Below are 25,227 nucleotides of genomic sequence, written 5' to 3'. Positions count from 1 at the left end.
TTTGCGCCTGTTTTTACCAACCTCTAAGCTGCAGTAACGGAAGAAATACTTGAAGCAATCAAATTACGCGAAATATTACTCCTTCTTAAGTTACATACCGTGACGAAAAATGACTCAAAATTCAGCAGTATACTGTCTACGAACGCGTAGTGATTAGGCATTGTGAGCTCAGGATCGTATGCTGTTATTTATTTATTTTTTCGCCTATTATTTGCGCCTGGTGTTTAAGTAATCTTGAAGTGCCCTCGGCGGAGGTCCGATAAGGCGAAACTTTCTGCACTCGCTTGCTGAAGCGAGTAAGAGTTTAAAAGAGTTCGCGCCTCATTGACTTGGCGGCATATCGGCAAAATCTTATTGTGTTTCTCCTTATGGGTGTAGCCAGTGTCGAAAAGTATGCACGAAAAAGCAAGAAGAAAAAAAAATAAAACAACCAGGTTGACTCCCTTATTCCGCCTGAAAAGATGTTCCCTTTCCTGCTACAACAATTTTGAACGTCCGACATCCGCCCTTCCAATCGGCAGTGGTTTTATTGATCATGATTGCAACCAATGTTTATATACAAGCATAGCGCATGCAACTTCGTCTCATTTTCGGGAATACGTGCGATTGATTAGGAATTTATTGTTGAATAATATTTTATTGTTGAATTTATTATTGAATACAATTTATTGTTGAAAAACAGTTCTAGCCTTGAAGAAAAGTCCTGTTGTCGAAACGTCGGCTCGAGCACCCACCCCCTGTTTACTGATTTTTTTTTTATTTTCTTCCTTAGTCATTAATAAGTGTTCACGAGTGCAATAAAACATCTTATCAGCCTTTTCTTACTTCAATAGATCAATGATATCAATTTATTATATCAAGTGCGGCCAAGCTAACCTCACACGGCGCTTGTATGTCCTGCTTGTAGTGACTTTCATGCAGCTAAACTACCATCATCAAGTTACTTTCCGTGCAACTTGCTTCTGTTGCAAAGTATAGACGACAAGCCCGTGCGTGTGACTACTTCTGCCTTCTAATAAGTATTAAGTTGCTTCGGTATGTCAGACAAGATAAGTCTTGTAAGTAAGGCTTGTTAGACAAGACAAGAACAGCACGGCTTAATTGATTTGTGATAAAAAATAGGCGTGCTTAATATCGCGCAAGTTCATTAAGGCGTGCTTAATATCGCGCAAGTTCAATAATTATGCGGTGATTGTTTTCTTGCTCTGCGTACGTGTTAACACGCACCAGTGACAAAATAGAAGTTTACCGTGTAAGCGACACATGGTAATCACTATACGTCGGTGACGTTACTTCAATGTGTTTTGTCTGCATCAACTCGCTTGCACTCACTATGTTATCCTCTCACGGCGAGAATTTGAGTTTTAGTCGTCGTTGCTACCCATAATGCACATTACTCACACGCAAGGCGGGGAAGCGGCTGAGAAATTGGTGAATTATGTCGATATGTAATAAACTTCATGGAACCGATATCTTGCGCGTTGTTTACTGGTGCCCTCACCGCAGCGGTGGCGAAACGTTTGGGCGTCCGCTTCCGATACGGCAGGTACCGGGTTCGATCCCCAGTGCCGGCCGGCCACCCACCTGTTTCAAATGGGTACAAGCAGGCTTCGGGGTGGTGCTACAGTGTCGCAGTGGTGCGAAGCTCAAGACGATTGGAGGACTCCCAACTTTCTGCATGCAGTGAACCCCCAAGGACCCCCGGTTCACTGCGTGCAGTGAACCGGGGGTCCTTTTTAGGGGCGAAGCTCCTTATGCCGTGGGTCTGTCCATCCTCCGTTTGTAGGTTTGTTTGTAGTAGCCACCTCTAGTTCGTGAGAAGCGCGCGTTCTGGTATGCAGTAGAAGAAGACGACGTTGACGAGTGAGACTCTCGTGCGTGTTCGCCTGTGTGGCATTCTTTCTTCTTTACTGCGCGCGTTCTGGTATGCAGTAGAAGAAGAAGACGACGTTGACGAGTGACACTCTCGTTTTGCGTGTTCACCTGTGTGGCGTTCTTTCTTCTTTACTACATCTCGTGTTTTCAACGACACCCGAAGACAACATTTCAGAAGTAACACGCCATGAGGCTCCCTCTTGGTACGCTTTCTCTTTAGCTCGGAGCCGCCAGATGGAAGACAAGGCTGCGGAACGGAGGGCACGGAAGGCGGCGGCAGCGCGCGCTCGCAGACAGAATCCTGAGGTGAGAGCCCGCTAGGCCGAAGCTGCACGTCGACGCCGCGAAGCAGATTCCGCCGTTCGAGCCCGCGAAGCCGAAGCTGCTCGACAAGCTGCACGGCTGCGGCGAGAAGACCCCGCCGTTCGAGCCCGCGAGGCCGAAGCTGCTCGACAAGCTGCACGGCGGCGGCGACGAGAAGACCATCCGAGGGACGTGTATAGACCTGGTATTTTCTAATTTCCAGTTGCAACCCGTGCAAGAACCGCTGTCCCTTCACTTCACGGGCCATAAAGCCGGGATAATGAAGGGACAACGCCAAACATCATTTAATTAAGAAAAATAAAAGTTTCATGTTTGTAATATACACACAGTGTTTCTCACTCTTCATATGATGACTGATGGGGCGTTACACAGAACATTCACGGTTTACCGATGATTCTCTCCGGAGCTTCGCCCCACTCATCATCATTCACCACGTGGATATGCTGTGATTTTATTGTCTTTAAATCCAACCTGCAAAAAAAATAATAAAATGGTTTAAAGGCCTCGCTGGCCTTTCTACCGCGTTTAAGGGTCATTTTATAGATCATTGCAACCACTGCTTACGGTGGGCGTGTCTGTGAGAGCCTCGACTCACCCACGATGACATCATTTTACACTCGGCATTACCGGCAGTGCGATTCGAACCACCAGCCTTTCGGGAAAGAACTGTGTTTTAGCCATGGTAACCTGCATCCCTGTACGGCTTTCGTTTTTCTCAGCGACGGCGCCAGCGGGATTCGAACCAGCGCCCTTTTGGTTGTGAGCCGAACGCTTTACCATCTCGGCTGCAACCACGGCACAGGAAATAGGGTTTATAAGTTGCTCTGCACATTATTGTAGCACATATGTGAAAACTAAACGCGGTGCCTGCGTGTTAATTCCTAGGTAAATTCACAGCTTCGCAAACAAAATCTGGTGTCATTTGTGACCAGTAAGGTAAGGCTATAGTCTCTGGAAATCTTGGCTTTCTGCATTTTTGAAAGTTGCGTCGCATTCTGATGGAATAGATTTTGTGTGAATTTTTCACCGAAAGCGTAAGCCAAATGCCTTTGGCATTCTTGAGTTTCTTGAAGTTTCGTCACATTTTGAAGAAATCAATTCGAAGGTAGAAGAATCTAGAAGTTGTCCAGTCAGTTCTTAGCAAAGAAATTCTGCAGCACGAGCAAAGAAGGACTAGATGGGACACATGAACACAAGACGAGCGCTCTCTTTCTGTTGAAAATTTCAACACAAAGTGCGCGATATACTTGTTGCAGGAGCCACGCTTTCTCTGGCTGGCTTGATAGCACCACATTACGCGCATTAGTGATTCCCGTGTCCCATCGTGTGTCCTTGAAATGCGGCGGCCTTCGCGCAGCCCAGCGAGAGGATAATCGTCTGGCTTCCAACATAAACACACGCTACCTGAAGTTGTTGCTCGCCTGCTTCTCGCTTCCGGCCTGCCCTGCTTTGCGCATCTTTGGTCGTCAGGCTGACGAGTGAGCGTTAAGTAAATTGATGTCCGTTGTTCTGTGAAGCCTACTTCTTTCTCGGTTTAACCATAGACGGGATGCAGCAAACCCAATACCCACGATGTGTGCCGTGACAGTGATGGTTTACTGAAACGACTACCATAGGCGCGCGCAAGGTTCCCCATTAGGGAGCGCAAAGTTGCATAGTAGCATTCACCCGCCAACGTTGGGCGAGCCCAAAGGACAACATGCTACACAGTAGATGAAAAAAATGCATGGAGCGACGATGACGTGCATCTCACAATGGCCCGCCTTTGGTACCTAGTTAACCGGCCGTAAAGATGAAAGGTAAACAGTTCTTGGAATGCAACGTAGGGGCCTTCGGCCGCCATTATTGTTCAAAACCTGCGTGGCCATAGCTGAGTAAACGTACCGGGCAGACCTTGCGCCCCCTCCTTGGTGACCGAAGGGGGGGGGGGGGGGTCTGCCCCCCGCCTCCATGCGCACGCCTATGTGTATGGGGGAGAAATACAAATGCATTTGCAACTAAAGGACTACTATGACCTCCGGCCGGACTGGTATCCACTGTTTATGAAATGTACTGCTTCCTTGAAATTTGTTCTTTGTAAGGTTTGTTGTGCGCCTGTAGCTCTGGCTGTTTTGTTCGCTTTGTATACACGTTAGGCACGTTCATAATAAATACCATAAGGAAGAAAAATACTCAAGTACTTATATGTAATCGCACGTGAAAGAAACACTCGTAGTCGAAGCTCATCTGGTTGGTTGGTTGGTTGGTTGGTTGGTTAGTTGGTTGGTTGGTTGGTTGGTTGGTTGGTTGGTTGGTTGGTTTGTTGGTTGGTTGGTTGCTTGGCTGGTCGGTCGGTCGGTCGGTTGGTCGGTCGGTCGGTTGGTCGGTCGGTCGGTCGGTTGAAAAACTTTATTGAGGTCCTTCAAGGCGCGCGTCAGCGCGCAGCGGGCGACTCCCAGGTCGCCCGCTCATCTGGTGACCGGGTTAATAATCATATCGTAGCCACTCCTATTCATGCCGTAGTTTTCGCACGTAACATCCAGCAATAGATAATTCTTTTAAAAATTTTTGGGCTGATATAAAATACATGCTTTTAGGGGCAAACCACTTAGGGTCTCGGCGTGTCGGGGTGCATCGCCGTCTGCTGTGTGACGGTCCATTTGCTTGAGCGAAAGAGAGAGAAGAGGTTCTTGATGGAAAATGGAAAATAGAAAGGTGGGGGAGTGACACAGTAACTGTCTCTCAGTCGAGGACACCACAACCGCGTCACTTTAGGGGAAGGGGGTAAACGGGAAGGAGGAGAAAATGGTGGGAGGAAAGGGAAGGTCACAACAGGTAGAGGGCTGGGGGCAGGGGAAGCGGGGAGATCCGTCGTTGTCGTTGCTGATCAGGCGTTAAGCACGGCCTAGAGGCGGTCTGCGAGTTGCGCGGCATCAATGTACTCGAGCACCGCGCGTGCCACCGCCTCAGCGCTCGCCGTGTGGCGAGAGCGAACGCTGCGATGAACGCTGAACTACCAGCTTGCACCCAACGAGAACGCGCCCTCGCCCGCGAAAGACAACGCCAAGCAGGCAGCGTCTGCTAACGAGTTTCTTTATTGAAAAAATTGGCCGCGTATCTGCGTGATTCGCTGCAAATGTCGTCTAAAGACGATAGAAGAGGCGCTGCGTGAGATATGGACGCCATCTGGCAATACGTCGGGAAGCATGAGTGCTGTGTTGCGGGCTGGTAGTCCCGGCGCAGCGGCAGGCGAACACCGGCGGTGACCAACGCGACCGGCGGTAACGCCAGCCAGCCCGAACACGTGGTTTGGCGCGAAGCGCCGAAGCAGAAGAAACGTCTGCACTCAACGAGTACTCTCCACACACTCTTTTATTTACACGTCGCCTGGATAAAACAGGAATGCCAGAGCGGCGCCTCATGGCATTCGTACAGTGCAATACGGAACCGAAACCGAAACACAACAATGAGCTCGTGCAGAGGGCACGGAGGAAGGCAAGTTTCAGCGCAGTCGCATTTTCAGCGCAGCTTAAGAAACTGGGGGTCTCTAGAATTACGTATCTATGTATTTTCTATTAAAGGAACACACCACCTAATACTTACCTAGTGATTTTGCGCCTCAGATATGCGTAATGTTTGCTTTTTGATCAACAATGTGCACAAGTATGAACCTAGTAAGCCGTTCAAGATGGCTGGCCCTTGGGCAAGTGGTTCAACTTTGGCCGGGTGGCTGAATCGAGTGACGTGCCGACAAACAGAAAGACAGACCAAAATTTCTGCGTTTAAGTTCCCCAAGAAAGACTATCGTCTTTAAAAACGAGGCCTTAAACTTCCCTTCTTTGGTTGATTCAGGTGCCATTGAGTGTTATATGTGGACGCGCGTAGCCGATCCCTTCTTCACGAAGGCTGTCGATTATTAAGGGATTGTAGTGGGACATGCCTCTACCCCCTTCCATACTCTATTCGGCCATCCTACAGGATGCGACAGCGGTCTTCGCCGAACAAACCGGGCTCGGGGCATCATGCATCACACACACAGATCGGCAAAGACGGGGCGTAGCTAGACAGACGCTACGTGGGCGTCAGTGATCATCAAGCCGGAAACAAGTGTAGCTTCTCACCGCCGCATCGCCCTTGGTCTCGTCTCCGATGGGAGACGTCGTTAGCGGCATTAAACGACGGGGCGTGATGGAAGAGCGGCGCAAAGTTCTTTTCTCCTCGTAATCAGACATTGCTCGAGTGCCACGCGGCCCGTACATTCCGGGAAGCATTATTCATTCTGCGCCCACCGCCTCTTTCCCTTTTTATTGTATTCTTTTTCAACAACCATGTGCCCACAAAGGAATTCGTTTTTGTTGGCCGCAGCACGAATAATGACAAATTTTGTCACATTGCTCGAAAGAGCTCCTCTCTCTCTCTCTCACACTCTACCGACTCCACTATGCGCTTAGCATTTCCCCAACACATAAAAAGTATCAGGCATGCATGTTCAACAGAAAAAGGAGCGGATGAAGGGCGAGAGGGACGTGGCATGAATGAATATATATATATATATATATATATATATATATATATATATATATATATATATATATATATATATATATATATATATTGCAGTGAGAGGAGACATGGCAGCTGCTCATATCAAAAGCGAGATTTTACACTGCCTACTTTAGGCACCAACAAATTCATTTCATAAGGTTTATTTCATTTATCTCTTTATTTTCTTCCTCGTCGATTTTGCATCTCACCGCTATATGCAAACGATATCAATATGCCTGAAGGATGAAAATATTACCGCCTGTTTTTACTGGAAGCCGCTTTTTTTAAAACTCCGTTAACACTGGCATAGCACGCCACCTTGGAAAGTTAAAATGTAAACGTAAATAAATGAAACCGCCTAACGCAAGAGGGAGGTAACCGCAGCGCAGTGTATGCATATTTAAATTACGGGCTGTATGCAAAGTGCCGCCGATAGAATTGCTGCATATAACGAGATGTCATGCAACTACATAAGATGTGGATAAAAAAGAAGTTCCCGCCGGGACGTGTACAATGGCATCGTAAACGAGGCCAAGAAGCGCTCGATAGCGTCACCCTTTTTTAAGTTTAATAAAATATTCAACTTCTTGTCGACGACATCGCGAACCGTGAGTTGCACTCAAGGATCTTCCTGCTTCAAGGAAAAAAAAATTTTTTTCGGTCGTTGTAGACTAGCGTATAGCTATGGGAGTACGCCTACAAAATGACGCTCCGCTGAACGCCTGTGTACGCATCGCATTCAGGAAAAAAAAAAGAACAGAATGAAGGAAATAAATAAGATTCAAGTGTGTGTTCACGCACGCGTATGACGCACTGCGTAGCTTGCAAACACGTTTGTTTGGTCTTTACGCTCACACATACTACGCATCTACTTCAAACATTTCGAAGCTGGTGCCATTAATGCGTTAGATTTCACATTTTTTTGCTATCCCCTCACCAGTCCCTTCCCTCTCACATACGATGCCGTTTCTTACGCGTTACTTTCGATCTCTTTGATGGAGCGTGTAGTTGTGCATTATTCCTATGTATAAAAAAAGGCGAGAAGGACAGCTTTCCAAATGATTCTTCATTTTTTTTTCAGCTTTTTTTTTTCATGCAAGCGTATCTCCTCCCGCAGATCTTCGATCTGGCAAACAAGGCGCGACAAGAATGTTACCAACGTCGAAGCCATGAAAAAAAAAAAAACGCCCCGAAATCTCTTTATGCCAGAAGCGAAGAAGACAGCACAGAAGACGAAGCAAAGAAAGAAAGCGTGGCACAACCGCGAAAACTCCCGTTCAGGACACCGACGCGACCGAGCCAACGGAATGGATCGCTGTGTCGCCAGTGTTTGCGATGCTTCACGCTGGGCCAACAATTTCGACAGATCCTCACGTACGCATTGGTGGCGTGAGTTTTCGTGTATAACGCAATTTTTATGCATTTTATTCTTAAGGAGGAAGGGGGTGGGGGGTGGAGGTGGTTGCTTGCCTCGTGGTCGTTGGCGGCGCCACCTCCTGTCGTCTCGATGCACTCCCCTCCCTCTAAAAAAAAATAACGTCGAGTTCTGGTGCTCTGAATTTTGGGAAGCATTTCTGACGTGCCATACTTCTTTACCACCACGCGTATTGGTCACGCTCTGTAACAATGTGCTCAGCGCTATCTGTCTATACGCTGGGAACGACTTTTACCTGTCTAATTTCATTTCTCTTTCCATTTTTAAAATTTATTTTTATTGATGCGTAAGTTACCGCAAATAAATTGTTGGACCGGTCGCAAGGGCTTTTTTTGTGGTGATATTTAGTTCAGGAACACATAAATTGACAAGTGCGCTTACTGTACCTTGCATGCTCTTTCTGCGGTTACATTTCGCACGAAGAAATTGCAAATCAGAATGGCGTCTCTGCCTTCCATGGTTTCTTGATCGGCCATCCAGCATTCACCTTCTCAATATCAGTACCGCTGACGCAACTGCAAAACTTCTGCACCAAACGCGCACACAGACAGTTAAAATAAGAGCAGTGTGAATGCGTTAACTCAGATGAGGGTATCAGGTAAAGAGGTTCCAAGCAACGGGATTGTGCGCAGTCAATTACTGCGCGCTGGAAATAACGAATCAAAGAAAAGCTGTTAAATTAATGCAGGAATACATAAGCGCTCCACCTTATGATGCCACTATATGAGTGACGGTAGAGAAACGATGTTTGCCGAAGATTATATTTTGCACTGCTCTATAGTTTTCGTATGCGACATCGCACTCGAATGGCAGCAGCTGCGATGTCGGAATAAGAAATTGGTGTTTTCTTGAATAAATGGGCTGAAGCTATTGACAAATTGACCATGAATGCGTCTCTAGAGGGCTATCCCCGTGAGATTACCTTTAACTTTGGTACGGCTATGAAGCTATTTGTTTTGTATTTAGCCAACCACATAACATTACTGCCAATAAACGAAAGCAAGGGCACTGCTTACCGGCAATAAAAATCTCGTTTTCTTAAAAAAAAGTATTTCTAGGACGTTGCAAAATAACTGAACAGAAATAAGTCAGTGACTGTCTGTTTTTTTTTTCTTTTATGACATCTTACGCCGAGGGTGGGCACTGCAAAGGCGGCACTGCAGTCTCTGCGATCATCTTTACGCCGCAGCCCGCACGAGCAACTGGTGTTTGAGATCGCAGAAGAGACACACCATTTAACTGAGAAAGAACATAAAATAACTTTACAATGGCTTCCATATCACTGTGAGATTGTCGGCCATGAACAGGCCCATCAAGCTGCCGGTTCGGCCCATACAGAAAACAATGAAATATTAATACCGCTGTCTAGGACTGGCGCTGCGTGGATGCCCCTCGAGCTTGCTCGCCAATGCACCACGTCGCGATGGAACGAGCCATATACTTCAAGCACGCACGACTATATTCCCAAGACGCAACTCTCAACATTCGAATTCCTCCACAACTTCGCCGAGGTGACGCTACCCGTCTGTGTGTGTTACGGTTGGGCGTCGCATTTACCTATATATGCGTACGCGTTCCGCATAGGAATGGCTGACACCGCAGCCTGTGATCACTGCGGCAGTGATGAAGCGATTCGACATATTCTGCGCGACTGTCCACAGTACTGTTCACAGAGAACGTTGCTTTGCAAGGCACTCGATAAATTGGACGACCGAACTCTGTCGGCGGAAAGAATCCTGTGCCATCGACAGGATTTAGCGCCACAGAAGAAGGCTGTAAAAGTGCTAATGTGCTGTCTGCGTTCAACCGGTTTTTCAGAATGCCTCCGATTGGAACGTCCTGCGTGTGCGTGCACGTGTGCAATTTTCTTTTTAATTTTTACTTGATCTCCCTCTCTGTCCTCTTTCCGACACCTATTTCCCCACCCCTGTGCAGGGTAGCAAAGCGGTTACCAGCACGATTAACCTTCCTGCCTTTCCTTTTCATCTATTTCGCTCTCTCTATCTCTCTTTGTCAAAGCAATAGACAAAATAGAAAACAATAACGGTAAATCTCAAACTATATGATCAAGCGAATTGTACTTAACTTCCTTAAGTTTGCTTTGACCCATGACAGCGAAACAAACCAAAGGTTACGCCAGTTATGCTCAAACCCAATAACTGTCACTTGATTAGGAATTCTCATTGGCCAATATTAGCGACTTCTGTGCGAATATTTATCCAGCCTATCTAACATCTTTTTTTTTCGAAAGTCTGCCCTTAGGCATAATAATTATTGATTCAGAAATACACATACAAATTTGCTTCGTGTATGAAGTCCAGTAACGAGCGGTGGTGAGGTCCACTAATCCAGCGGTCAAGGTCGGGTGGTCGGCCAGGCCTGAGGCCTGTTGCACGTAGGTGACGACGACGGCTTAATTGTAGACCCGTGCATGTCCACAATAAGTGTGTGACAGTTACATCGCTGATTGGGGCGTCGCAAAATGGGCACGATGTACCATACGGGCCGCGGTACTTTTGCGCCCAAAGGGTGGTCACGCAACCCCAACACGAAGCCTCCGCAACGTAACCTCCTCTCGGCGGGTTAAACCCCCAGGGAGGTCTGACCCACACGGAGGTATAAGAGCTCGTGTGGTACGTCGGAGGCTTTCTTTTTCCCGTAGCATCTGTCCTTGAGCGTCCTCGGAAAAATGCGGTAGTGGGTGCGGTGTGACTTGTGTGTGGGTTGCCAAATCAGCTTTGACAAGGTCCGGCAAAGCGGCCCGAGGCACCCGCTCTTCTTCACATCCATTACTTTTCTTCTATTACAAAAGTAGCACACAAATGCCGACGCGTGTTGTATCTCAATGAGTCAGATGGAAGCTGTAGATACAAGGCCGCTGATTGGTTGAGCGCTCCCGCCGATATCGGCCGACCACGCAGTATATATACGCCATAGCAACGCCCACGCATCGGCCAGCAGCGCGAAAGAACTGTCGGCGGATAATAGAGAAGCAGTCCAACCGGCCGGTGCGAACTATCCCGAAAACCCGTGCAGCGAGCCGAATTGCGTCCGATCACCAGACCAGGAAAGTGCACCTGCGTCCGGTTCACTTTCTCCGCCCAGGGTTGAGATTCGGCTCCTCACGGCCGCCACTAGTCGAGAGATGCAGTGCGCAGTAATTCACGAGGCTCAAATAAAAAGGCGTAAGCGTCTTTACGCGTATATCTTTCTCATCACTTTCAAAAGCAGAGATATTTCTGTTCTTTCATATGCGGGCCAGCGTTCCCGATTCGATAATGCAGACTATGCGCGGTCTTCTTTGAACTGTTAGCAACCACTCGCCAGTTGCACCTGACGCTCCTCGCACCACTCTCCCACTCCCACTTGAACCAGTACAAGTTATTCAAATAGTGCGTTTCTATCTGTATTCTATCGGGAAAGAAATGCGAACTCAACGCGAAAACTGCCCTTCAAGAGTCGTACCCTTACAACGCCGGCTGTACAGGCAATGCTTAGTCCGCCCTGTGGTGGGTGAACTGAAGGCACGAGGGTATTGCGCAACAATGTGCATTTTTGTACTTTATGGCCACTGCGAGCGCTATCGCTTTTCTAAGGAAAACCTTGGCCGAAAATGGGGGCGTGATCATCTACTCAGTTTGTATTACAAAAGCTTACAACGATGGCTTTTCCACGAAGAGGCACAAAGGAGCGTCAAAGGACAAGAAATGGCGAAATCCCTTGCCCTGCGAATGACGCATGAGGCATGAGTAACAGCCGAGCGTACACGTAGGCACCTTCACTCGTGACGCTGCGCTCTCCCACAGAATACATAGTATGTCCTAAAATAATAATAACACAACCCTAGTACAATCAGTGCCGCAATATAACCGCACTAAGTGGACCTCGGTTAACCAAACCTAGCTAACGTTTCATCCAATGCCATTGTTGTTCTTTTTTTTTTTTTGGTCTGTGCAACGGCGCTATTACTGTTATGTAAAGGTCACTCGTACTGGGATTGCTCGCTTGATAGATTGATTCATTCAGTTATAAATAACAGTGTCGTTCACTTGCGTGGTAACATTTTCGGCTATGGATCGGTGGAAGCAAGCAAATTCAGCTACCCAGCCTCCTTTGTTGATACAAAAGCTAGCCGAGGAGGCCTCATGTTGTGGGAGAACCAGTGTAGACGAACACGAGCAAATAGGAAGCTTCACAGACATACGTACATGAAGACGCACGTCGGAAATGCAATGTGCAGTGTTTGTCAAAGGAAATGAAGTCGCTGTGCGAAGCGACCGAAGCTGATCCGGTACGTCTAGCCGTTTTCTCGTTTCCACTGCATTGGCCAAACGCTTTAAAGAAAGCGAAACTGCCTTCTTTGCGCTCCAGAGCGTTCCAGAGCCATGATTTTTAGTGTTGCGACACGAAGCAGCAAGACGTCGGAAATACTCGTGCATCTAGTGGCCTCATTTATTTTTTCGCGATGGCTCCGCGTACCGGCTCAAATATATCAGTGCCATTTGAACAAAAGAGTTCAGATATGGTAAGGTTTCCTCCCTGACTGATTGGTGAGGAAAACTTTGTTCAAGTTCAATAAGGGAGATTTTTTTGTCAGCCTTCATTCCAATCAGGTTTCGGAAGGTTGTGGTTAGAAGCAATCAAATATTTTACGTAGACGTCATAACGATTCCCGCGGGTAATTTTGACTTCGCGAAGTTCTTAAAAGTTCATCCAAAGCTTAACACTATATGTGTTTTGGTAGATTTGCTGCCTATATCAGATTGCAATGACCAACCCTCGATTTCATGCGGGTAAAAAAAAAGTTTTTCATAATCGATTTTTCTCACAATACAGTGTCAGTCTAGTTTTCCGTTTGCAGGGCTGATTAGATTACAGCTTCGAAGCTAGAAAAAAAGCAAGCGGAAAGTGCTGCGCAGTCACAGTGAAAGCTGGACGAGCGACATTTCTAGAGGGCTACTAATACAAGTACACTTGCAAGGTACCCACTACGCCATAAATCGTAATTTTTGTGAAATTGGGAAGCGCCCACTACGTCATTATTCGTCCTTTGCGGAGAAGCAAGGTACCCGCTACACATCTGCAAGGCATTATGTTCTGTTGATGCGGCGGCTGATCACGATGAAGAATTATAGATGAGCTCTTTGTAGTAGGTTGGTAGCTTTAAACGACCCACTAGTTACGTAATTCGCATTGTGTGACGGCCAGTCGTTCTCTTTACTCTCCTACCACGCTATATAACATATGTTAACGTGAGAAAGAGAGAGAGGGAGAAGGAGAGAGAGGAAAGGCAGGGATGTCAACCAGTTTAGAATAACCACTATGTTACCTGCATGCGCAAGTGATGGGGGATGGGGCGATGGGGATAAAGAGTGGTGGAGATTGAAAGAAGAGTAACGAAAAAGATAGAGAAAGAGAGGGAGAGGGAACACACACACACACACAACGTCACTGTGCGGCAATCGTGTGCGGTACACGCCATCTGGCAGTTCGAACGTCTGAATAACAGTAGCATTAAGCAAACCGATATTTTCGTTTCCTTGTATGAACAACCCAGCGTACCTCGTCTTGAAGTATTGAAGCAAGGTTTAGATATTGTGAAAACCAGGAAATTGATTAACCTTGTTTATGTAAATGACTCTTCGAGTTTTCAGAGATTTGTCTCTTTGACAGTGAGTGGCTAAAAGCAATAACCACATAAATATAATGATGGTGCTTAAAAAAGGCTGTCATGAGATTTGACGTACTTGAATAAATATTAGCGGGACACGGCGAATATATACGCGCAGTAACGCTACATGCTTTCAGAACCTTCAGGAATATCTTCTCGAAGTCACTTTTAGCTGATTACCTAGTTATTCAGCCGCTAGACGGCAGACGTTGCTTGCAGCAGTTCTTTGGAATAGAAAAAGAAACCGCTCAATAGGAGCTCTCGTCATTCTCACCATACGCAGTTTACACATCTCGACGCAGGATATATCGCAGGTTTATCCCACTGTTGCTGCAGTCGGTGTCATTGAAACAGCATACACACATCCAGGTTATTGTAGTTAAATGTTTGAACGGCCTCGAAACCTTGACTTTACCCTGAAAAGGCACGCAGGTCACGTTCCGAGTTACTCACCACGCTTTCATGCAAATTTTCGGGCCTTGCACACCGATCACGGAGCGGCCTGATGTGCATATCAATGCGCTGGTGTAACCCTCTTCAAGAAGAAAAGAGGCTTCAAGGGCATCGAGTGAAGGACGATCCACTTGCTGTAGGAAAAACAAATGCACATATACACTCGCTAAATAAAAGAAAATGGAGTAATGCAGCTAATCTGCAAACATATTTATGGTAATAACGTTGTAATTACGGAAAGTAATTCTGAGGGACTTGGGTTTTAACAGCGAAAAACCAGCAATTCAATAAGTTTGTCTCATTGGGCTATTAGTTATTAGCGATTCGGAACAGAACGTATCCAATAAAAACTGCAGTGACGTGTCTAAGGGTGTCTTGTGAAGCGGGAAGCTTAGAAAGCTTTAGGTATAGTCGTCCAGCCTACTTGAAGGAACTGCATAGTCATTTGCTTGTACAATTTTGCTTTCATTAGCCTGCACAATCGGAGGCAGCTCATCCTCTAAGATGATAAACTGATCGAAACTCCAGAGTTGGTGCATTACAACAACGGTAGTCACAGTGGTAGGCCGTATTTCGATGTGTGCTAGGAAGACCTATAGCTAATGCCGAGCGTTCACTACATGTCTCGAAGTGCAGTAATCGTGTTCAGATTCGTATTAGTTACGGTACGCGCCAGCGCTTATTACTTACTGGTATTGGTCGGCATGCGGTGGATAAAAGCTTGATTTTTGAAGCTCTGCTGTTACTTCAATGAGGGTAGCAGCTGACCGTGCTTGTTGAGAGAGAAGAACGCCGTCTGCGTGTTTCGAAGGGTGTTTTGACAATCCGTGTTTTCGCAAAGGTGATTATTTGCTTATTTCTAAGTAATAAAATTGCTACCATGTCCTTCAGTACGAAGACAAAGAATGTGCCATTGGCGAGTGATATCTGAAAGGGTACCGTGAAAGAGGCAAACAATAACACAGAAGCATTTGTGATGTCATAAAAAAGAAAGATGGACGCCCTTTATTGTACTCATCCACGTACGTTTGGCACTTCATAAAGAAACAAAAAATTACGCGTTAGTCACACGATAATATGTACATGTTCTTGCTACCATCAGCGCCATCATCAACGTCATCACACGCGTACTTCTCCCGGTATTCTTGCTGCCACCACTGTCGTCGAGTCGCTGTTGAGCTTCTGTGCGAGTACATAGGTGTATGTTATTTACAAGAAATATTGACACCGTCCACACACACGGAAATGCAGGCGCTTCACAATAGCTAGCAGAAAACATAGTTAAATTTTGCAGGCTCAATAGTTGACCTATTATTCTGAACTCTAAAGCTGAAATTTCTGTGGCTTGAAACAAACGGGTGCAGCGAATGCACTCCAACATTCTTTTCGTTGTTATGACTTATTTTTGTTTTCATCTGAAATGCATTGTTGCACATATCGGATCAAGAATAAAACTTTATCTACTGTGTTCTGAAGAGAATAGGCGTGGGTAATATCGATAATTTTGTCTGAAATCTGTTCAGTTGCGCACTTTGTAGGAACAGTCACTGACGTTTTATTATTAATGCGTTGACGTAGGCCGTGGGCGGTTGATAAATGCCAAACCTATCTTCTTTTATTTTGCTCCTGCCTTAGCTCTAGCGCAAACCTTAAAAATAATGATTCACGTACAGACAATTTTAAATAATTAATTGCGTGCAGCATGCAAGCAGTTCTGAGCGTGTAGACTGGCTTAAAGGCCAGCAGATATGGGTGTGGCAAGAGTAAGCAATTTCGATCAAAATTGTATGCCCATTTCCCCGCTCCGATTCCCACAAAAACGGAGTTAAACGCAAGATGAATGTCGACCCACGTGAGTTCCTAAGCTGAGTGTTTTTACGGCACCGTTCGAACGCCCGCAAGGTATGCGGACCGTAAACCATTCGTAATCGCACAGAGACACGACCAAAAAAAAGTTTCTTTGCGCTCAAGAGAGACTGAAAAAGTACACAAAACCGCAAAGAAGCAGCCACAATATCCGCGTGTTACGACTGCTGTCGGCTAGAATTTGATGTTTAGACTGGTAACCAACTGTTGGGACGGCAGCGTGTGAATCAAAATTCTGTACCAACAGTGCGTCTATTGTATGCGCGGTGATAACGGCTTACAAGTGACTAGCAAACAAAGTGATTCGCATAGCTGCTTAAAGCATTAATAAACTTACAATGTGGTCGCTCTTAATTAGATTCACTTACAGAAGATGCCAACTTTCTCCAGCGTTCTTTAAAAATAAAATATTTTGCTTGGTGTACAAAAAAACGTTCTGTACTCTCATAATAAGCAAGATCGACAGAGACGCTACCGACTGTGTCGTACTCTACCAAAACCAGTTTAGCAGAAGCAATGTATCGCCAATAACATTTTTTCTGATTCATAAACAAGAACGAACGCCCATTTACCCATCGTTTTGGCGCATCGTGCGTTTTCTGAGGTTTATATGGAGAATACCTAACATATTTAATACCTTATCAGTTATTCACAATGTACGTGGCATTCTGGGTTTACGTTTCGTATTATCAGCATGTTAGACCGTAGATGCTTTGACGTATGTCTTCTTTCGGTGCCATAAACGTAAACAAAAATCACTTATAGATGAGTGCTTCAGAGGGAGCCTGTTTGCGACTACATGCCTCCCATACCTACCAAACTGAGCCACTCCTGACGCTTGTATTCGCTTTATTACGTTTTTAGTTTTTTAAATAATAGCCTAAATCCTTCTAGGTGCGATTTTATATAGTTTTCTTTTCAAGGCTGTGATTTTCAATAATCATGCTATCTGTGAAAAGGAGTAGCCGGCGCTACATAAAAGCGCCAGCAACTCCTAATTAACATAGAGTGATAAAACACCATTAAAAATAAATTCTATAATGCGCAACATAGCAAGAAAGTGACGAGTGACTTGAATAAAGCTATTGAGTTTAGCCGGCTGAAAGTGCAGCACGTTTCAGTTCAATGTTGTAATATCTATAGCATATGACCCAATATCAGTCAAGTACAATTACGTGCTTGCGCTCTGTGTATCACTGAAAAGCGACGTTGCTTTGATAATTGATCTCTCTCCTTCTAACGAAACATGTTTTTCCCCATTTGGTGTGCAAAAAGGCTGATGATATATCTACCACACTTGATGCCGGATATTTGTTATTCCCTATGGACTGTACACGCTGACACGGCATGCGCAACAATGGTGCTAGTGCTGCTAAAGTGCGCTGCGAGATGACAACACTGTTTTTGCTCGATATACTACTTTTCTACAGTATTTCCAAAATGCGTACTTGCAAAGGGATGTTTTGACGAAGATAGTGAAATCGTTGCGGACAGAATGCTACGAAGTGCCTCTACAGTGTCTGATGAAAACGGCAAGAGACGATCTCTTCATCACTCATGACTGACTGAAGTCCGTGAAAGAATGACTATGCGGATAATGAGAAAAGAAGAAGATGAGAATTAAATGGCGATTTTAACGTATGAGGGAATGAGCAAGATTTGAGAGTCAGAATGGAACGCTTAGAATCGAGCTAGGGTAAGCACAGAAAAAAAAAGAAACCATTGAAGTTTGACATGACCTCTACATGGTTAACCACACCTTTTCCCCCAAAGAATGTCTTTTTCAGCTTTTTTTATGATATCTGCAAGGATATGAGTAAGTTATAAAAGGACAGGGATCCCCCAATGCTACCAGTCTCCTTATTACAGCTCCAAGTAAAAAGCTTTCGGATGGAAATTGGCGTTAAATTTTTTTCTAAACATGTGTTTCCGTTTCAGGTGTTTCCGGCACATTAAATGAAAGTCGGTTAGTGATGGCGCATAAAACTTAAGCTGATAATGTTCGTTCCTTACATTGCACTCGCTAGACGCTGAATGGCTGCGCTTGTAAGTGGTCATTTAGATTGTGATTGATAACCATAACAGATGAGCTTGACTTTCATCTCTTGAAGAGAGAGAAGAGAAACATCAACGCTACGGTTAAGTAACGCCCAAACTAGGGTCAAAATATTTCGCACAATAGCATCGATCGAGATAAACACGTATAATTTCGAAGTGTTCTGACGCGCACTTGGCAGGAGTAGCAGCCAGCCCCTTCGATACAGTCGTTCACACAGAGAACGCACGCAACCGCGGAAAGCGACAAAAAGGAAAGGTCCGAAAAGAGAAATGACCAGTGTACGCATAGCGTAACGCGTATGGCAACGTCCTCCCTACGTTTCGCTGCTTGGGAAATTGCCTCGCGTCACGAAAGATTTGTGGCGTTCGATTTCAGTTGAGCCGTTGGCGCGCCGTGTTTCCCTCCGCGTCACTGATGCAGTCAGGGGCCGTCGTCCGTTGCGGCGCGCTTAGAGTCCGCCACGGCGGGCGTGACGTACGGCAGCGTTGTCGATGCACGTTCAAGGCGATGCCGCAACACGTCACGACATGGTCAACACGAAGCCGACGACGATGAGAGAAAGCAGTGACATGGACAGCACTGAGCTCCCTAGGCGCGTCGAGCTACCGTGCAGCTGCAAATCTGTAGAAATGAGAACAAAGAAAAGGAACCATGAAGAGCCGAAGGACTTAAGGTAAGGCGCGAGAGTAGCAAGAATTACGTACAAACTATGTTAAAGAGGTGTAATGGGTACCTAGAAATTGTTGTAAAAAACGCATCGTTAATAAAGACATAACTAAAATATTACATCAGCGCATCCTTCATGGGCACTCCACCGTAGCGTATACCTTGGAAATACCTAGAAACCTCGTGTGATGGACCCATTCTAATAGGGCCACGTAACTATACCAACAACATTACATGACTGTCATGAAGCGATATCGACAAAAGAGCCGAGTTTTAAATCTGCAGTTAGCGCCCACAAACCTTTCAAGTAGCACTTGGTGTTCAATAATCTCTTGCAACATATTTATATTACCATTTAAAATGGTACACGCTGTTTTCTCTAGCACGATAGGAACACTTTGATGAAATACGCACCAAGAACATGCGAGAATTGTACATTGTGGCTAATTGGGCAAGTTGGCAGAGATGTATGTTTTACTAAAAGCGCGAAGACGCGAAGCTGATAAGAAAGGAAAACCCACCACGAATGCTCACTTACGACAGAAGGTTTATTGCTGCAAACCACGTATACACAGGAAATGAACACGCATGTGTAAAACAACTTAACAAATTGCCGACGCTTATTTTAAATATTTGGACGACTTTCCATCACATATACGGTTTATAATAATAAGAAGTCCATCACGAGTCAGCGCTCGAAGTGCCTCTCTGTTTACTATTACTTTGTGCATGCCTTCGCACTGTGAGTACAGAAAAGAGCGCACGGCCTCAAGTGAAAGCAACTCACCTCCAATTTTCACAATAGCTGGTGTGTAAGATGGCCTCTGATCTCTCGAAGCTTCAGACAGATCCTGGGGTTTGGTCGTCACCACGGCTGGACAAAATGATGTGAAACGAATATAAGATTTCCCTACTGTTTGTCATCCTCATAGCCATAAAAGATGTATCGATTAAATAATTCCTATTTTTCTCACGTGCTTACAGAAAAATCTGCCGCAAATTAAGTTTAACGCCCGTCTTCTATAATTCAAGGTTATCAGATTACACATCTTTCAGTGTTCAAGCGGAAAACGGACACCTTTTCTGCACAAGATAAAGTGCAGCTAGGAAAAATTTTTTGTTTACTTAATGAAGGTAATATTGTATAATATTCAGTAACGAAATGTTTCGAATTCCTCATAACATAAAGACAAATAAAGAAAGCACAGAAACACAACGACAAAACCTGTTTTGTCACTTTCCCGCGCAGTTCTTGAAGGAGAGCTTAAAAAGCTTAAGTTGAAAAGCTTCTTAGTTCTTTAGTGCGTGAACCCTTTGAAACAAAAACCTCTTTCTACGCCAATTTTTACATCGTAAGAACATAGCTTGCGATTTTAAAGTTTTGTTGTATGACACGAATCATGCGGTGAGTAAAGTAAACAAAAAATACACGATTCCATTTTGATTTTTGATCATCTTGCCATTTTGCCTTAGCTTTGTTTATTGATATTCCGCAGAGTAATTACAACAAGCGGCATGACCGCGTGATATATCGCAGCCCTCTTGTAGGTTTCTCGTATAAGAACATGTTCGTCGCTATACGATCATTCTAGCAAATAATACAGAGCTATCAATCATCTGCCACTAGTGTTTAATATGCTTATCGAATGATCTTCCCTAAAAGACTTGCAACAATTTTCATTTTGAAATAAACAAAACATACGTGAATACAAATTATTTATGACAAAACTCACATAGAACAACTCGCCACGATATACATTTACACTACGCTACAGTCTGAAATGCCGAAGAACTTGTTCGCCACAAAAAAAAGAACTTTTCAGAAAATTTTTTACTGAATTCCTGGTGTTCTCAAAGTGCAAGATAAGTTGGCTCATTGTGCGACTTTGCAGCACTTTCAATGAAACCAACAGATAATGAAGCTAAGGAAAGTATAGGAGACGTTATTTGGCACATTAGGGTTTCTCTTTCAACAGAAAAAGGCTGGTACTTACAAGTCGATTTATCGTCCAGTTAAACATTTTCGCCTATCCATCACATACCGAAATGTAAAACTTACGAGTTTAAAAGCTTGAAACGATGAATGTTCCTTAGCCAATTTGCGCAGTTCCATAGATTAAAGAGAACTGTTGCTTCAATCAAATCATATGCCTCTTTTTTTCAACTGACGCGATCTGCTTATTGGGTGCATCAGAAGATAGCTTTAAATCATAGTTCGTATTGGTTCTTTCATATTTGAAGGATCGTTTTGATATCAGCATTGTTTACAAAATATATAACTCTGCAATTTCTAAACGCAGTGCTAAGCTCTACACGAGATTATTAAGCCACAAGATTAGCGATGTATGTCATGCATTGATTTACAAAGTGCCTTCACTTATTGATTGATTGCTTGACCGATTGATTGATTGATTGATTGATTGATTGATTGATTGATTGATTGATTGATTGATTGATTGATTGATTGATTTTTCAAAGGCACATCCAAGGATGTCAAATGTAAAGAAATAGCAAATTTCACAAATGTAGCTGTTTAATGGGAGTGCCTATGCCCAAGTCGAGATTTGAACTGCAACGCACTTAATCGCAACAGCTTTTCGAAATTGACGCAAGCGCGCCTAGTGGGCACTTCGAACAATGACAGAAACTCGCGACCTGCCTGAGTGGCTCTACTGCGGAGTGCTCGGAGACACTCACCCCGATCGCTGGGCCTTGTCAGGGAGTTTCGCATTTGGCCGTTGCGCAATTTTTCCGATTTCGCTCGAAATGCCTCGGGTGAGTGTGACGTTGACGACGAGCTGGCTGGAATCTCTGCAGCATTGGAAGAAAAGCAAGGGCTTCCGGTCAGGAAATGCCGCTCTGCCAATGTACCCACTCTTTCCTATACTCAACAGCCCAGGTCAAAAACATTATTTACGATTACGGACAGCCTTTATGTAATCTACATACGGCAATACTGATCTGCGCACCAGATCATATTGCAAACAGATAACTAATGTTATTTATATAAAGTGTAACTATCGTGTAAGAACTGAAGCTTGGCCGAGTTGGTAAGGATCCATTAAGAGGGTATTACGCAGCGCATAAGCGAGAAAGGGAAAGGGACAGGATAAGGAAAAGGGCAGATTTTCCTCTACTTATCCAGTCCCTTTTTCTTATTGTCTACGCACTGTTAGTACCTTCCTATTGTTACTATCTGTTTGAAGAACTACGCGAAAAGGTGGGGGAAGAGGCATATATCAGGAGGTTACCACAGCGCTCACTACGAATTGCTGTCTATTGCGCTCAAGAATACTCATAGCAAAATAGCGAAGGTCACACAACTTCTTGTAGTTATTGTCAAGACAATGCTTTGATATCTTGGCTATAGCCTTTGCAACAAAACAGCAGTGACTACTCAGACTGTTCAACTTCAGCCAGGTTACGGCAAGACAAAGAAAAAAGCCCAGGAAGAACCTCTAACAACATCCACTTCGATTCTGCCGGAAATCATTTCCCAGAAAGGTAACAACCGGTCTCCAATGTATACAGTCGTCCTTCAGTGAGGCAGCCCTGTTTTCCCTGTCGAAACCATGTCTCAGGAAACAGCGGAATACGAAGATTAGTCTTGCGGAAGACTGGCATGGCGGCTTCCCTTACGCAAGGACACGAGTGGCGAGACAGTGTGGTCTCCCAGCATGCGTCTCTTGCGAAACTGGGACCGTAAGTTGGCTAACACTGTAACGACGATAAAGTGGGGGGGCATGTCGGTCTGGTTGACTCGGTTAACAAGTACACTGCGGTCCCATTCGCGCAGTGGTATTCATGCTGGACATCACCCAGGAGGGTGTTGCATACATGCAGAGATGATTGTGTCTATTTACAATCTAAGCGTCTAAGCGCATAACGTTATGATCATACAAGGATGTTGGAAACAGCGGGAAAAACATTTCTCCTTTTCCTTCTCATTTGTCGCTGGTAGCTTTTTGCAACAACGTTTTTAGCCGCCACAGTGGCCCAGTGGTTGTTGTGATCTGCTGCAGACCCAACAGGCGCGGGATCGATCACGTCCGCGGTGGTCGCATTTCGATGGGGGCGAAATGCTGGAATCCGCGCACAGTGCCATTTCAGTGCGCGTTAAAGAACCACAGGTACTCGAAATTATCCGAAGTTTTCCACTACGGCGTCTCTTAGCCCGTAGACATTTGAAATTTTAGACATTTGAAAGCTTGCGCCGATTAACTGTATTTACTGTAGTATATTGTAGCCTGTACGAGCGAGCTTTTATTACTACATTTGTTTGCTTGCAGATTAAAATACGTTATACTTACAATAGGTCAGCTAAATGTTGGTGTTATTGCGCGGAGCTTAAATGTTTCAATCTTAACTAACCTACCCTAACTGCCATCATAAATTTTACTACGCAACGTATAAGAGCAATCACGTAATCGTTTTCACGTGCATATTCAACGCATAGACGAAAAAAAAAATCGAGAAAAATAATTTTATCACTTGATCTCGCTTAAAGAAAGTCGTGAAAAACATTAGGTAAGTTGGTGATGTATTATTCTAACTCTCTTGCCAGACAGAGCTTGCCAAATAAACGAAAAAAGAACGTCGCCGTAAAGGGCAGCCTTTCCGGGGTTCCCGAAAAAGAATAATCAACGAAAAGCAAAACCTCTCTGAACAGCCATGCGTTAAGTCCGGGTGGAGCAAGATATAAGGTCCTGCGGTTAGCAGGGATCCAGGGATGGAGGCAATTCATTTTCTCGAAGCAAAAAGCAATACAACGAAAAAAATTGTCCCTCACACACGCATTACGACCCTAGTGAAAAGCAGCGCCGGCGTAAAAAGACATACAAATTGCAGGTCTTCGGCTTTGTGGGGAGTCGAAGCGCGGACGAAGAAGGGAATTTAACGTTTTAATTACGAGAAAAGCGCGAAATTCCTCTTCACAAATCCTTCTTTCGCGATGGCAAGTCATCCCCCCCCCCCCCCCCACTCCGCCTGCCGCCGAACAGTGTGCTGTAGAGAACGACCCTCTAAGACTGTGTGTTATGAATAGGCACTGAGCGTACTGAGTGGACGACGAAGAAGGTAGTCTGGGGAATGGACCAGAGGAAAACAGAAGAAGTACGTATTGAGTGAGACGTAAAATACGAACGCCTCTTAATTTTTATTTTTGGGGAACAGGAGTAGATGAAAAAAAGGAAAAGATAATACAAAACGCGTTTTTTATTCGTAATTCATACGTGATTTATTTTCTCTCTTCCTCGCACTCCTTATAAAGAACGCAAGTACTTTACATTGCGGTTTTTTTTTTTTAGTTTGCCGAAGGTTTCCCGCTCTTTCACCATAGATTTCATTCTCATTCGGATGTTTTCCTGCTGCATACTTAACCTCTATCAAAGAGCTCAAGAGTTATCAAGCACCCCGCATAACCCCCACATAACCCCCTGACCCTTAATTACACACACACATACACGAACCTACAGGAACATGCGCAGTGCTACACGCAATAGAGCCTACGCCCGGACGTGAAAGGAAAAATTGTCATGAACCGTTATGTACGCGTCCACACACGGACACATACACACATTGGCGCGAACGAATTCAAATACACACACGTACAGACGTAAATATATGTGCATACACGCAGCAGCCATAAAGAGGGACAGAGTGTTATTGGAAATAAAAGTGAACGCTTAGAGAGGAGAAAATACAGTGGAAGCTAAGAACACCTCGTTTCCGCTTTGAAGCACGGAAAATTGAGAGCTGACGTGAATACTGCTGCGATTTGGGGCCTCGCTAGAACTAAGAAAAATGCGCTTTTAGGAAGAACGTGATGAACGCGTTCGATTATGCTCTCGGTGTGGGCTGGCTGCCACGCACCCTCTTCCTTCACTGCTCCTTTCTTGTTCATATCAGGCCTTCATTCCTGGCACTGCGCTGGACCTGAACTGCGCTCCGACCAGACCCCATACCGGTGGTCGAGAAACAAAGGAACGTTCTTAGGCCCCTATGACCACATAAACTTGGATGTTGAAAATATGAAAAAAAGAAAGAAAGCTCGCAGCTCCCTCCATCACCTTGCGATGACAGTGCTATTCGAGTGCTGTCGACGTCAAACAAAAGCTGCTCATTGAAGATAATTCGTTCCCCACAAAATGTCAGGAGTGAAATTCCATTCACAATGGACTTCATTTAAACAGGGCACTGCATAAATTTTCTAGAGCTGTTTTAGTTACACTCAGCGTTTTCCAATCCTTAAATATCTAGTGTTTGCTACTAGGCATGCGCTATATAAGAATAAAAAAAAGTTGAGAAAAAATAAAATAAGCCACTCAGATTATTTTTCGAACATCACTACCTTTA

The 25,227-nt window shown here is 44.9% G+C and overlaps 1 protein-coding gene across 1 annotated transcript in view; it reads right to left on the bottom strand.

Annotated features, from left to right (window-relative positions):
- Positions 1 to 15,252: 15,252 nt before the first annotated feature.
- Positions 15,253 to 25,227, bottom strand: part of LOC119388122 (lachesin) — a 194,280-nt gene continuing 184,305 nt past the window's right edge. Inside the window, exons 8-10 of the mRNA XM_037655767.2 lie at positions 21,571 to 21,684; positions 19,661 to 19,747; positions 15,253 to 18,828 (exon numbers count right to left, since the gene is read on the bottom strand). Coding sequence (XP_037511695.1) covers positions 18,728 to 18,828; positions 19,661 to 19,747; positions 21,571 to 21,684 — 302 coding nt within the window. The 3' untranslated portion in view covers positions 15,253 to 18,727. The remainder of the gene's footprint in view (positions 18,829 to 19,660; positions 19,748 to 21,570; positions 21,685 to 25,227) is intronic.

Source organism: Rhipicephalus sanguineus, chromosome 3, assembly GCF_013339695.2.
Source record: "Rhipicephalus sanguineus isolate Rsan-2018 chromosome 3, BIME_Rsan_1.4, whole genome shotgun sequence".
Taxonomy (NCBI): domain Eukaryota; kingdom Metazoa; phylum Arthropoda; class Arachnida; order Ixodida; family Ixodidae; genus Rhipicephalus; species Rhipicephalus sanguineus.
Note: the sequence above shows the minus strand (reverse complement) of the source record. Positions and strands in the feature narration are given on the sequence as shown.